The sequence below is a fragment of the Anguilla anguilla genome, chromosome 11 (genome assembly GCF_013347855.1).
Source record: "Anguilla anguilla isolate fAngAng1 chromosome 11, fAngAng1.pri, whole genome shotgun sequence".
Lineage (NCBI taxonomy): Eukaryota > Metazoa > Chordata > Actinopteri > Anguilliformes > Anguillidae > Anguilla > Anguilla anguilla.
Window position 1 is genome coordinate 27222355 of NC_049211.1, and position 15527 is coordinate 27237881.

General features: G+C 45.9%; 1 protein-coding gene across 1 annotated transcript; it reads left to right on the plus strand.

The window, feature by feature from the left end:
- csrnp2 (cysteine-serine-rich nuclear protein 2) lies at positions 1-13614 on the plus strand. Its single transcript, XM_035380655.1, has 5 exons — positions 1-683; positions 6455-6627; positions 7147-7409; positions 7826-8122; positions 8722-13614. Exons 2-5 carry the CDS (start codon positions 6468-6470, stop codon positions 9478-9480), a joined length of 1479 nt encoding a protein of 492 aa, XP_035236546.1. The 5' UTR covers positions 1-683; positions 6455-6467; the 3' UTR covers positions 9481-13614.
- Positions 13615-15527: the final 1913 nt, after the last annotated feature.

Below are 15527 nucleotides of genomic sequence, written 5' to 3' on the forward strand. Positions count from 1 at the left end.
CTATTGTTGCATTGTAACAAGCCGGGCAGGAGGGACACGTTCCGCCAGAAAACTGGAAACATTTTATACGTAGTAAACGGCTTAAAACAACGACTCGTGTACCCGAAACAACTTTAAACGAATAACAGGAGTAAAACCGCTATGATTAGCGTAAAATCACAGAAATGAATAGCGCGTGCAACGGACTGTTCCATTGACTTGCAGCTTTTAAAGAGGAAAGAAGAAAAACTATGAAGCAACACAAACTCCATGCCATTGCAATTTAAGTGAAAATGCGAAGTGAAAAGCTGAGTACATTTGGCTGAAGTCCTTCGCTGCTCCCTCCCGGTTGTTCACCGGCTCGATTCATTCAGTTACCCTTAGGATAAATTTCATATGCTGCAGCAGTATTTTTCCCTGTGTGAATAATTGTGCAAAACCGAAATATAGCCTGTAACCGCCGGCTCCAAGTCTACAAATGATGTTATGTACAAATGATGCCCTATTTTCCCCCTTGATCGACTAAAACGCTTCGCAATTGCCCTTGTCTGCAATCAGCCGTTGGAAAAGGGAAAAGATAACGCAATAAGAAGAAAGGACACGAAAATCTGAGCCGGAAACGAGTCGAGGAGAGAAATTATTGTTTCAATCAAAGGAGAAAATAACGTATTGTGTGGTGAAACTTGTTCTCAGTTTCTCCGAAGGTAAGCAGCTACTGTTTCGTGGTCCCTCAGTCGGTTAGACAGTTACTATATAACATAACATGAATGGGAAGACTGAAATCGTAATGGGGGAGACGGGGCGTACGAAGCTGGTCGGTATCACTACGACACTACTTGAGATGGTTCTGTCTCGGAGCTGGAGCTAATGCCAATCCCTACTACGGTTTCTCCAATTACTGTACGATACTGTCATTTTAAATGCATTTAACCACATCTGAGTTATTCCACCCCTATTCCACGTGGATTTATTTACCCGTAAACCTTAATGGTGATGTCCCAGAATGTTTTGCTGTTGTATCAGAAATATAAATGTGTTCACAAAAAACACTATCTGTGTGGCACTCTCAAAGACAAACCGAAGCATCAAGCATATCGGCATGTCTTTGGCCATTCGCCAGTGTATGGATGGAATGGGACTTACAGTGCGTTGTCATTTACATGTAGTAGTGGATTCTGCTTCCTTTTCTGTCTTTGTAGTTATAGAGCATGGGCATAGTTGTGTGTCACGGGGAGTTCTTTTTAACCAATTTACTGTAACCTGATTGAAATGAGCTCTTCCTGTGTCAAAGAGCTGTGCACATAGGAACTCAGGCTAAGCCAGTCTGATGCTGGCTGATGCATATTCTGAATGTTTGGTTTGTCTCACTTTATTCTTGGCCCACCTTAGATTGCAATGTACTCTGAGCCATAACTTGGACAGTAATCGGCACCCAGATTCAGTTACAGACCCCCACCATCACAAAAAATAAAAATAAATAATACAGCCAAACTAAAAGGGCAGGATTAAATCGGGCCCATGTAGGCCACAACTGCAAGAGCCTGGTGTTCAGAACCATTGTTCTACAGTCATGGATGCTATTTGATACTGGTGGGCTGCGTTGTCTGCATTGTTATTATTACACTGACCAAAGTAGTACTTCTGTCCTTTAAAACTCTAGTGTAACAAACACAAATGTGTTGCAACAAATTGATATTCTTTGTTTTTAAGGCAAAGGAACATGGTGAGTCATAGCATCTTAAACCATGAAAGCATATACTGAATATCTGAATTTCCATGTGAGGTGATTGGAGAATCTCTAGCGGATTTTATGTTTTGTATGATTTGATGTGGGAGGGGAGCCCAGAAGAAACTGGACACTTGGATTCTATTGGTGGGATTAAAAAACTGCTGTGTGGTAGAAAGTATGACCAATGACTGATGATTCCTAACCCTCTTGTTGTCTTCATATTATGCTTGCACCCCTTCTCCACAGGGTCAAAAGTGACCCACCCTCGCTGGGCCCCCTGTGATAAAGCCTCTTCATTGAATTATAAACCCTATTTTTCATGTAGAAACAACCTGTCAATCATCAATAAATCTGTGAATAACTATTTTCCTATTGCACAGTCAAGGGAGACTGTATTTCTCCAATGTACATGAGCTGTTATTACAAAAGACACATCATAATTGAATTATTTTTTATTTTTGCTGTAATAGATGTGTGGCACTTAACTTAGATTATGTCTTATAATTTCATAACTGCTGGGTTTAAAAAGTCTCATAAGATGATATTTGTGCCCTGATGTTGTGCCACTTTTATAAAAAAAAAAGATCAAGGTTTAAATTTTACTAATGGTAGGATCACTCAAAGAAGTCATCAGATTTCACGATGAAGAAACTTCAAGGGCTTTTCACTGCAGTGAAACTCAGGAGGACAACAGGGGGGTTAAACACATTTGGAAGGATATGCGTTTCAATATTATTTGTGTGCTTACACTGTTTTGGATTGCAGTAGTGCGATCACTGCAGACTACAGTGCTTACAAACTGGGTACCCAATCTCAAAAATGGCTGCCTTCTCTAAAATTGGAACGGACAGGATTTGGATGTCTGGAGACATCTTGCTAAAAATGTCTACCAAAATTGGCTCTTTTGAATGGTTTTTTCCAGCCTTGACTTAATTGGGTCAGCCATTTTGATGCATCCCTCTCTCTGTGCCAAATTTGCATTTTTTTCCCCGTTTTCTTTTCTCAACTAGCCCAGTGCGCTCAGTTCCTACTCGGCCAAGTCCTGATGATTATCAGTCCTGTCCTCCAGAGTCCTTGGCACCAGCTTTGGGTTTGGTGCTCTGACCTGTCCTTCATATTACTTTTAAACAGTCAGACGGAGCTCTCTCCAGTGTGTCTGTTGGTCATGTGGCAAAATGGCTCCATTGAAACATTGCAGATGGTCTGCTTGAATAGATATCGTGTGCAACGTAAAGTGGTAGTTCGTCAAAACCACTTGTATTTTGCATTCCGGCGGTATTGTACCTGTGTTCTTTCCACTGTATATTCACACATTCTTTCAGCCTGTGGAATACCAAAACTTAACTCGGCTGCCCATCTGTTCCTCCACAATACTCTTACATGAGTCAGTAGCATTTTCTATCCTTCATTTAAACAGGTATGTGAAATGAGAACTCTTTACAGTGACAACCTTGGAATCAAAGATGGGTAGAAATTAAAGGGATTGTACAACCAATCAGTTATAAGGGGTGTAGTGTAATGTAGTGGCCAGAAGTAGAGTTTTGCCAGTACACTGAAGGTAACGCCCCCCTACTCTTTCAGTGTAATGGGATCTTTGACCACAGTGTGTCAGGACCTTGATTTAACATCTCATCTGCCGGGTGGAACCTTCTAGAATGCTTTTCCCCCATCTCTGTGCTGAGTCATTGAATTTATGTACTGGCCTGCCAAAGGCCCTTACAGAAGCAAAGCAGGTTTCCCAGAAGGTCTGCCTTCCACATACTAACTCAGCCCATATCTGCTTAGCTTCAGCCATGAGATGGATACCTATGGGCTGGTATTGATGTTGCCTGTGCTTGGCGTTTTGAATCTTCCTATTTCATGAAACTGATCTGTGGATTCACTTGATGTGCAGCATGGGACGAGTTGTCGGTTTCATTCCTAGTGTCTGCTATGAGCGCTGTCTTCCATTTGATTCTGGAAAGATCCGTCACGCCCTTTTATTTTAAGCATTTCCCACGAAGGCATCATCACGTTTTGTGGAGTGCTGATAGATGAACATGGCACCTAGTGCTCTCTGCATGGAGCCTTTGCCTTTTATACTCCACAGTCCCAAGGCTGAGTTGATCAGTGCTTCACTCACGTGGCTGTCACAGGCAAGCTGCAGATGCCCGACTGACCAGAGGAGGCGCTCTTGGGTGCTGAGGTCTGGGAAATCCCTCTAGGGTCCCTCAGCCGCCACTGGCATGCTTGGAATTTGATTCCTGAAAGTCGGGTGTGTCACCCTACCAAGGGCTAGCACTTTAGCTTGATGCTGCACCCAGGAGGCCAAAGAAGGGTTTATTAAGCTGGTCCCTGAGTTGGTTTTATTGAGGCAACTGATGTGGGAGTCTACTAGAGTTATTGTCTAAAATAAAACATTTTGTCTGCACTATATTTTTACCTTTATTGCATTAAGGCAAATTGAAACATTAAAATGAAAAGCACTCCCCAAATGTTTCTTATGATATAATGTGAGTTTTTGCCTATTTTATTTTATTATTATTTTTGGACAGCCTTACAGGAAGGTAGTGTATTTGTGCTGGCAGCCTCTCGTAACCTTCAGGCAAATCGTCCTACATTGATTTAGCAATCATCCGAGCCAACTCCACCTGTGCATGGAGGGAGCTTGTCTGGGGGTTCCAATCAGAGTCTCCCCCCCCACCCCCTGACATTTGTGCTATAAAAACTGTTTTACCTTTAAAAAAAGAAGAAAACCTCCACTGGGAAAAAAGAGTTGAAATGTAGAGAGTGGCAGATGAAAACTAATTTGGTTCCTGTTTCAAAATTGCTTGCGTATGTTATTATTTCCTGTTAAAAGCACTTTTGCCTTTGTTGAGGTAGTGCACTCTCACTGACCCTCCAGCACCAAGGCCACCCTTTTTGAAGTGGCAAGCAGTTGACTGTTCTCATTTGGCTATTCAGACTGTTCTCATTTGGCTATTCAGCCTTGTGGTTTTAAGTCACGAATTTCATTTCAAACCAAGGCATCCAGTTGAATGCAGTTGCAAATGCAAGTCAACAGCCTTGAAAAACACACCCGATTACCAAAAACAAAAATGTCAATGGCTCTCCCAAAAAGGGGGAATTTGAAACCAGAGTCAGTAATCCCAGAGTGCACTGCTCCATTGTTTAGCCTTTAAAAGCTAAAGACACAGGAAGCAAATTAGAAATATTCTGAATATTCTTTCATTTTCTGAAATTTTAAGTAATTGTTTTTTTTTTTTTTTTTTTTTTTGCTTCTCAGTGGAGGTTCATAATGGCATTTTTTGCTTTGTAGCTTTGATGGTTTACTTCCTTATTCTTGAAGAGCGGGAGGAAAATTTACATTTAATTTACATTCTTTTCATTTAATGATCCTAGTCTACATTTTACAAGCAAGCCTTTTTCACAAGGCCCAGGGCCTGAGATTTCACTTGAAACTGTCTTTCCTTGTGCCTGAATAAAATCTTTCCTGGTGCAGCATTAGTAATTGTTTTGGTGCTTGTGGTACAGACGTGCTTTGTGTGGCTACGCATGCTTGTGGGGATCTTGTACCCCGCTGTGGAAAAGGGGTAATTCTCAAATCCATTGGCTTTACCTCGTTTAACCTCTAAATTTGGCTGCATCGGCCCCTTGTGTGGAGCTAAAAGCCTCCGTGTTCTGGAGGACTGCTGTTCCCAGGCGGTCGTGCAAACTGCGCTTTCCCCGGATCGCCGTGGCAACCATTGTCCAGCCTGAAATCTTAATAGGATTTTTATTCCCGGATGGAGAGCGGCTATGGAGGCAAAAACAAAAGGGGAGGGGTCGGAAGGTGATGTCACCTTGAGGGACATGGGAGGGAGGAAGCAGCTTTCGTTTTTGACCGGAGTCTCCCGACACGGTGATATTGCATTTGGGCTGCAGCCTTGCCTGCTAGTCTCCTCTCTCAACCTGCCTCTGTGACCAAGGCTTGGGTCAGTTTTTTTTTTTTTTTTGCCTTAAACGCCAGGCTGCCTCCACCTCAGCAGTGCAGAGAAAACCTAGAGAGAGGGCAGGAGCTCGTGTTCTCAGCATCTCTGCCTCTCTGTTACTCATTTGACATTGTTCAGGTGACAGACGAGGCATACTGCCATTTTGCTTTTGCACATTTCAGGTGAAACGCAACTGAACGAGACATTTGTATCACGTCACTTTTTTAGGTGATATTGAACATTTTTAGAGAGCTGGGAGGATGACCGTTCTGCGTATTAGGAGTCTGGATGAAAGGATATGCAAATGAAGGGCACTAAGCCACTGGGGCCCATTTCCCAGCATGCCTCAGTAGTTACCCCAGAGTTTTGCTAAAACTGATTTTAGTTCTGTCACTTATGTATTTACTTGTATAGTGTTTTGTAGCTATTATTTGTTTGAGTTTAGGATTAGAACAGATTTAAGTGTTTTCCTTCTGCGGTCAGAATGATGTTTAAGAATTTTCCCTTGCATTGAAAGTGTTTATTAAGCTACAAAGTAAAGATGGGTACTTTTTTCAAATTATAAACTGGGAAATCTGTGTGGATGTTTAGTTAAAACATGGTCTCAAATGACCAATGCTACATGGTGTAGTGGGTAGGTGTGTGCGCATGCGTGAGCGTGTGTGTGAGTGTGAGCGTGTGTGTGCATGTGTGAGCGTGAGCGTGTGCGTGCGTGACTGTATTTCAGCTGTTTCACTCCTTTGACCCTCCTGGTTGTGTCACGCGGTCCCTGTGTCTCTGACTCTGTGATTGACAGGAGGTGCGGTCCGATGGAGTCGGTGGGGTCTCTCAGCCTGAAGCGGCGGTTTGAGGAGGTGGACCCCGGCTCGACCTGCTCCACCCCCAAGGATTCGGACGACGAGATCTCCAGCAGCGACAGCGCCGAGAGCTGCGACAGCCTCAACGCCCCCTCCTCTTCCTCACTCGCGCGTAAGAGTGCAGCTGTGCTGCTGTCCCCAGGGTGGCAGTGTCCCTCACAGTCTGCAGCCAGAATGTTCCTTTAGAAGCAAATGAAAATGAATGGAAATTTTTGGCTTGATTGCGATTCTTGCTGTGTAATGACTCTTGTTTTCATTGAATGTTTTTTTTTTTTTTTACATTTGTCTGTTAGGGTGAGACAACTGAAAATCAGCAGTCTGAATGAGAAATACCTATAATTTGTATATTTAAAATATAAGACGTGTCTCTTTTTGATTTCCCCCAACTCCCCCCCCCTTCCCCAATTGTGTTCCCCCCTTTTTCCCCAGAAATGTAATCGTTCCTTATTCTCTTATTCTGCTAGCAGGTGGCTTTATTGCTGAAGAGTCTCTCCTGTGTTCAGCTCGTGATGCGTGTGTGTTTATGACGAGCCTGTGGCTGAGTCTGTAAATCAGCGTTTCCTCATTAAACGGGAGAAATCACGCTCCTGCTTCCCTCTCCTTCTTCTTCTCTCCCCTCGGTGACGCGCAGCCACCTCCATCCTGCGGCGGAGGGCGCCCCCTATGGGCGGCAAGCAGGTGCGGTTCGGCGCGGTGACGGTCTTCTACTTCTCGCGGCGGCAGGGCTTCACGAGCGTGCCCAGCCAGGGGGGCAGCTCCCTGGGCATGGCCCGGCGCCACAGCTGTGCCCGCCGCTACACACTGGGCGAGTTCGCCCGCGAGCAGGAGCGCGGCCACCTGCAGGCCCTGCGGCGCCACCTGCACCAGGAGAAGCTGGACGCGCGCAAGCGCAAGGTAAGGGGCGGGGATTTAGATTTTAAAATCACGCGCTGCACCGCTTGAGTTACTGAAGTCAAAGGCCTGTGACTATTCTACAGCCTGCAGGCCACACATACTTCAGGAATGCATACCAGTGACTATTTCATATATTCATGATTTTTAACTTTTTAACATACAGTTTGGTACGTGTGTACATGTGTGTGTGTGCGTGTGTGTGTGTGTGTGGGTGTGTGTGTGCGTGCGCGTGTGTGTGTTTGTGTGTGTGCGTGTGTGTGTGTTCGCGTGCGTGTGTGTGTGTGTGTGTGTTCGCGTGCGTGTGTGTGCGTGTGTGTGTTCGCGTGCGTGTGTGTGTGTGTGTGTGTATATGTGTGTGTGTGCGTGTGCGTGTGCGTGTGTTCGTGCGCGTGTGTGCGTGTGTTTCTGGCCCTCAGCTGACCCGTAACGGGACGGTGGCGTGCGAGGCGGCTGAGACTCTGACGCTGGCCGACGTGTCGGACGAGGACCTGGACGTGGAGGGCGTGGAGGTGGACGACTGGTTCTTCCTGCAGCCGCTGCCCATCAAGCGGCGCCGCGCCCTGCTGCGCGCCTCGGGCATCGCCCGCATCGACGCCCGCGAGAAGGCCGAGCTGCGCGCCATCCGCCTGTCCCGCGAGGACTGCGGCTGCGACTGCCGCGTCTACTGCGACCCGCGCCGCTGCGGCTGCAGCCTGGCCGGCATCAAGTGCCAGGTGAGGGGGAGGAGGAGGAGTAGGAGGAGGATATTGTAGGGCCTGTCAGTGCGTGCTAGCCTGTCTGTGCGTGTTAGCCTGTCTGTGCGTGCTAGCCTGTCAGTGCGTGCTAGCCTGTCAGTGCGTGCTAACATGTCAGTGCGTGCCAGCCTGTCTGTGTGTGCTAGCCTGTCTGTGTGTGCTAGCCTGTCTGTGTGTGCTAGCCTGTCTGTGCGTGCTAGCCTGTCTGTGCGTGCTAGCCTATCTGTGCGTGCTAGCCTGTCAGTGCGTGCTAACCTGTCAGTGCGTGCTAGCCTGTCAATGCGTGCTAACATGTCAGTGCGTGCTAGCCTGTCTGTGCGTGCTAGCCTGTCTGTGCGTGCTAGCCTGTCTGTGCGTGCTAACCTGTCAGTGCGTGCTAACCTGTCAGTGCGTGCTAGCCTGTCAGTGCGTGCTAACATGTCAGTGCGTGCTAGCCTGTCTGTGCGTGCTAGCCTGTCTGTGTGTGCTAGCCTGTCTGTGCGTGCTAGCCTGTCTGTGTGTGCTAGCCTGTCTGTGTGTGCTAGCCTGTCAGTGCGTGCTAGCCTGTCTGTGGGAGTTAACGCCTCTCTGGTCCGCAGGTGGACAGGATGTCCTTCCCTTGTGGCTGCACTCGGGACGGGTGCGGAAACGCGGTGGGACGGGTGGAGTTCAACCCCCTGCGGGTGCGCACCCATTACCTGCACACCGTCATGAAGCTGAACCTGGAGAAGAGGAGGCAGCTGGGGGGCCTGGCGGGAGAAGGGTTCGAGGAGGCAGAGGTCACCGCTCCAGCCTCCCAGGCCGTGCACCCTGACCCCGAACCCGTGGCCCCTTCCTCCGGGCCCCTGGCAGACGCAGGCCCCGCCGATCACGCGCTCCAGCGGGACAGCCTGGCCCTGGAGAACGCGGAGGCTGTGCTTCACCTCCAGAGTGCCGAGGAGAGGGACAGGAGGAAGGCGGAGGAGCAGGGGGAGGGCCCGGCCCTCCTGCAGGAGGCGCTCCCTGCTGGAGCCCCCATACTCTGCTTCACCCAAAATCAGGCCCTCCTCAAGGACCCCTCCTCCTTGCTGTACTGCCCACTGGGCCAGGCTGAGGTCACAGCTCTAGGGCTGCCCCACATTCTGCCTGATGGCCAGGATCAAGACTTAGAAGGAGGAGGTGGAGGAGGAGTAGGGGACCTGAGAGAGGAGGGCAAACTGGAACGCACCGACTGCCAGCAGGGGTCGGGCGACGCCCCTCCCTCACCGGAGGGTGAGACCGGACACACCGTCCCTGAGCAGGGGTTGCCGTGGAAACCCCAGGAGGGCGGTCCCACTGCCTTTGAAGGAGAAGGAAGCCTGCTGCACTCTGAGGCTTAGCTCTGCCCTCCTGCTCACAGATGTTTTGCACAAAAGCGCTTGAAAAAAGCACGTTGCCTACCTTATGTATTAATAATACTATTCATGTTAGTTCTCATAGTACAGATGAAATATCAGAAGTGTGCATGTACAGAGTAGATAAGAGTATAAGAGGGGGAAAGCCCCTCCGATGGCACAGATGGGTCTTGTATTTTCCACTTTGTGGCTTGTAATGAGGAAGCTGACTACGTAGGGGCTAGTGCTGGCTGTGAATCCCACCCTCCAATTTAGACCCGAAGTATGGGTCTGTTTGGCGGTCCGTTGCTCGAGCTCACCTCGATGTTCGCGCATAGGTAGGCTCGGGTTGTGGTAGAACCTCGGCTCTTACTTTTCGCCAAACGGTGGTGGGCTATTCACGCAGTTCGCAAAATGGCCGACGAGGTTCAGGAATAGGAGGCTCGGACGTGTCACGAGCCGCTGACGTGTCCCCCTCTGCCCACGGACCAATCCTGGGAATACTTGGTAATGTTTTATTTGTACTGTATCGTGTTCATGGAGAACGTGAAAAAGACAAGAAAGAGCTACTTGTTTACTATATCCATGTTGAAAACTTGACTTTTCGGTTTTTTGTTCTATAAGATAGAGGCAAACCAAATATGCGGGTTTGCACAGGTTCGTTTTTTTGAAAACGAACAGCCTTTTCTCTGGTCGTGTCACATCAATTACCTCACTCAACCCCATCCCTTGTCTGAATAGGATTTTATTAAATTACAGTACTGGTTCTGCCTGGACCAATGTACATCAAAGGACCATTAATGAAAACCTTAAAAAGGTGACTTGTTATTTTTTGTTTCTGGCTTGATGCAGAAAGGCTAAATTTGATACACTCTTTCTGCAAATAGTTTACCTTGCACAAGCATGCGACTTGAGTATTTACTAGTTCTGTAGACTGTCTCTGTGCATTCTCTGAATGCAGATATCCGGAGAATAACCGAAAAACGAAATATCAATCTACAGACAAGAAACACAAATTATTCCTCTTGAAAATATGTTTATTAATGGTTGAACTCACTGAAGAGTTTAGGAAGTCTTCATATATGATCAGGGTATAAAATATAACTGTAAAGTTACAACTACTATAGACGGACCTGCGACTGCTTGTAGACTTGGTTGCATATGGGCACACCGCTCTTCGCCACAATTGATGTCTGTACATCAGTATTTAAATATATTCTGTAAAATGTGCACAGTTGTCTCTAGAAGGCCCATGTACGCTGAGTAATATTAATGTTCGCTTTGCACAGTGTGTAATTTTAGTTGCTGCTCAGGTAGTATGGGTTCTGTTCTCTTGTCTGAGGTTGTACTTTGTCCGTTTTCAGTGTTGGTGAACGATAATCGGCTAGATGTGTTTTGATCTTTGTTTTCTGTGGAAGGGAGTGGTTTCATTTTAATTCGCATAGGGCTACGCCCTCAAATCTCACACCTACTGTTTTCTTAAATGGCCTTTTACTGATTTCTTGGGTTTATTGTTAATTATGGCCATTAAATTTTATTTTAATTCTCCTTTAATCAGTGTCAGTCAGTCCTGTTCCATGGCAAGCAATGTACATGTTACATGCAGGTCTGTTGCAGCTTTTGCAATTAATTTAGTTTACTGCAGTGCACACAATAGTTGGTAAAAGTTATTTGTCAGAGTGCTTGCAGTGCATGACATCGGTCGATGTGAGTTGGTGGGGGGGATTATACAAATGACTAAAGTATTAAAGCTACACATTCTTCACTTGAACTACAGTTATGTGTGTCAGTAGATATCGTGGCATACTTTACTGTGATATATTTAGTCTGGCGATATTGGCGGTGATGTCTCAGTTCGCATTGACGCGCACTTTCATTAGTGTTAATTTGCCTCCTTGTTATGATGACTGAAAAATCAGTTGTTTGTTTTTTTGTGTGGAAGTTTTACGTAACATTGCAAGAGCAGAGGGCTTCTGTGTGGATGGGCCCCATGGGCCGGTGTGGAATCTGGACCCTACCAGGCCTGACTGGCCGGCGGCCCCACAGTCCAACACACAATTGGCCGTCCGGTCAGCCATCGAGGGAGGGAGGGCGTTACGTTGCTCACTGGTGACCCCTTCTGGTCACTTGGGTGCTTGCAGTCTGCCTGTTCAAGTTGCCCCATTACCGCTAGTTCACAGACCAATGGGAGCCCTCCTCCAGGACCAAGGGCAATGTCCCCGGTTCATGCCTACCCTGTGGAGAAGAGTGTGTGATTTGTCTGTACTCACCAAATTTGATCGGTTTGTGAATACAATCTGGCTTTTAAAATTTTGGAGGGGGATGTGCGTTTTTATGTGCGTGCATGTGCATGCACGTCTGCGTGTTTATCAGCAGGGTTTGGGCAAGATGGACGGCATTCTCCCCAAAAGTGCATTTGTTTTAGGTTTACATTTCTTTTCATTCTTTACAACTTTAAAAGAAAACTGAGCAAAGATATGATGGTGTTACATAGGTAAAATATGTATATTCAGATTGATTATATCTTAAAGAATGAAACTCCCGTAGGATTGTCTAGTGAGTGTGAGCATCATTGGCGTGTCTGAGGAGTTTGCTGTCATGGAAAGGCAGGGCTCTTTTTATGTGCAGTGATGACTGTTGTTCCTCCAGGCATCAAACGAACCAAAACATCTCTCCGATCTTCAACAGTCTCGCCACCTGACTCTGCCAACCAGAGTACTTGTGCATCGCAAAAGGGGCGAAAGTCTGCATATTTGCATCGGATTACATGATGTAGTTGCTTGGACACCCTTATCCGGTGTGGCAGGCATTGCTTTTGTACATAACCGCAAATGCATTATTCATTTACATTACTCTGTTTACTCTAGCAGTTTGAAGTACTGAGGGAGCTGCGCAGTCAGAGGTACAATGGCTGTGTCACATCCTGGATTTGAACCTGCCTGCCCGTCTTGTCTGGAGGGGAAAAGTAGGGCTGTAGTGGGGTAAAGTACGTATCCCCTCCTGTCTCTGACTTAGACCCTGTCAAGCTTTCACACTGCCTCTTCACTCTTAGTTACACCTGGGTTACTGGGTGCCTTGACTTCTTTTCTAAACACAGGTTTTAATTTGGCTATTTTCAGGAGAAATCAAGTTGAACGGTTAGTTCTGACTGCAGCAGCAGATTAGGGCTCATCTATGTTATCGTGACTTTTTGTTCCTCCGTTTGACTGAGGATTTAACATGTTGTTATTGAGAAGCACGTACTGTTTAAATGTGTTCACACGTTTATTTTTAACTCATGCTATGCTGGCTGTTAAAACCCCTCTAAACTCGCGTACTGTAAATGTGCTGAAACCGAACCCACTCAGAACCGGTCCATGGCAGGTGTCGCCCACACTAACGACGGGCTCCTGGTGTGCGTGCTGTGAAGTCTGTTGCCTTTCAGTGAACACAGTCCTCTGTGACGGTCCGCGCGGTACCAGATGAGTTCTGTCGTTCCACTACATTGTGCGCGCTCTTGCATGCTGCTTGTCTGTCCACTAGGGGTCGCTCTCTCCATTTAACTGCTAATGAAAAGCACCAAAGCCATGGTTCTCAAAGACACATCTTAAGATGGGAAAACTAATTGGGGCTAAGTGCCAGCCATTCATAGAGCATGTTCAGTAAGGGCATGCATCATTAATAGGCCTTGTCTGGTACCTTTTTATTTCAACCTCATTCATTTCTGTGAACTAGTGTTTGCCTAATTAACATATGGATCAGCTGCATATAACGAACATGGGCTTGTGACTTCCACGTGAGTTTATGTACCGCCCATTTTGTAAAATGTGTCTGTTATGGAAGATTTATTTAAAGCATAGGTTTATATTCAAAATTGTCAAATGCTTTCAGTCCAGTATGAAAACCATGAAATGTCAGGAGTATGTGAGTATGTGAGTATGTGAGTATGTGAGTATGTGAGTATGTGAGTATGTGAGTATGTGAGTATGTGAGTATGTGAGTATGTGAGTGCGTGAGTGCGTGAGGCAAACTAGTAGTTGCCTAGTAGTCTGTAGTTGGGAGGTCATTTAACTGTGAGAATTACTTTTAGTTGTGGCCTAACTAATAAAATAAACCATTTTATATAAAAATGAAAAGCAAAAATAAAAATGAAAAAAAATACAGTTGATTGTGTTTTTTGTTATAAGTTCTCAGTGTGTATGACATTCCAAGTATGACTGATGGCAAAGGCTACTTCAACCATTCGACATAAGGCTGGCATAACCCTCTCATACACGTGACATAACAGCTGTCACAAGATGCCGTCAGTTTGTCAAATTACCTAAAACTGTCATAAATATATTGGTAAATGTTATAACGATTATGTTATGATGTTAACATCTGAAATAACATTTTATGATAGTTTTATGTCATTTGACATAAACTGACGTCATCTGTTATGCCATCTTGTGACAGCTGTTATTTCATGCTTGTGACAGTGTTATGTCAGCCTTATGTCGAGGGGTTCAAGTGAAGTGTAACCAGAAAATGATTGAATGGCACACTCCAAATGTTTGTTAAAAAGCTTCCAGATGAAGCACAGCACTGTGTCTTGCAGTTTTACAATTTCCTCATAATGTCAGCTGGGTATGAGTCATTCATAATTAGCACAGAATTAGCAGTTGCACTGGAAACTGTTTTAAAATGAAATAATCTCAGGTTGGTTTTCACAAAACCTCATGGACTAAAGGAAGAATGTAATTATTACCACAAGAGGCCAGTGTTGACTTAAATAATCAGAAAGGGGAGCCATTGAAGTTTCACTGACTTTGGGTAATCTAATAGGCCTCTGCCTGTGCATGGAATGGGTTTTAATATATAAATACAAGCCTTTTCCCCATATAAAACAATTTATTTAATTGATGTGACTGTTTAATTTTTGAATAATAAAATGCCTTGTGAGATCTACTTACCCCTTTGACCACTCAGGACTTGACTCTGGGCAGTCGACAAGGACAGAATGATTGGGACATGCCCCTTGGATTTCTGGGACAGGATTGGTAATTTATTAATTTGCTGTATTTCCTCCGACCCGTTAGAGATGGAGACCAGGGGATCTCTGATCAAATTCAGCACGTAAGTAAGCCCGAGACAAGAGGCAGAGGAAGATGAATACATTGAAATAAGAATTTCATTGATTCATTCAAAAATTCTCCAAAATGTATTGCCATTTTTCAATTCATAATTTACATTTCACTTAATTTCTGTAATTGGCAGAATTGAATTGACCCTAGCCCTAACGTACCACCTTTAGTTCTGTAGTACAGACTCATGATCCCAGAATTAGACCTACTATTCTGAAACCTGGCCTACTACTCTACGCCAAGCCCTACATCTCTCTTTCTCTCTTTATTCCTCCGTTCTCAGTAGCTGTGTTTAGCTTGGCCCTGGCCGGCACTGGGTCATACTGACAGCCACGTTCAAGCCAATCCCACCCCCCTTATTTTTACACCTAAATATGGATTATCTTAATGTTGTTTTTCTTTGAAGGAGTCCCAGGTTTTGAGGGAGAACAGAGAATGCTTCGGGGGTTTGTATGACCTGCTGCAGCCAGGCCCTGCTCAGTCTTTCATTTATGTACACATCAGTTACTGACTGCCAGGGGAGGAGGGTGGAGAGGTGGGGGGAGCGGGGGACTCCTTAAGACCAAGCTTAAAGTAAACATTTTCCAGTTTATTTTTCTCCCACTCAGTGTGAACAATATCAAACCGCACGATAAATCTTTTCATTAATGCCACCAGCGGCGCTGGGTAACCTCTGCTCTGCAGTGCGCCTGGGCTGCCAGGAACACGGATGAATTTTCGCGGGTTTCCCGCTGATTCGCATGGCGGTTATTGCGCTGTGTGCGCTAACGACGGCCTTAAAACACGCACTGGCCTGAGAAACAACAACGAGCCGCCACGGGCTCCCGATATCTGACTGGAGATCAGAGCCCCATTCTGCATTCCGTCCAGACTCCAGCACAATTCCCTCTCTTCCTTCTCGCTCTTTCCGTAGCTGTAAAAAACCGAACCAGTGATTTTTTTGTTTGTTGC

Coding starts and splice junctions, on each gene's coding strand:
- csrnp2 (XM_035380655.1), top strand. CDS start 6,468: ATGGAGTCGGTGGGGTCTCTCAGCCTGAAGCGGCGGTTTGAGGAGGTG. Junction 6,628..7,146: donor CTCCTCTTCCTCACTCGCGC/GTAAGAGTGCAG, acceptor GGTGACGCGCAG/CCACCTCCATCCTGCGGCGG. Junction 7,410..7,825: donor TGGACGCGCGCAAGCGCAAG/GTAAGGGGCGGG, acceptor TCTGGCCCTCAG/CTGACCCGTAACGGGACGGT.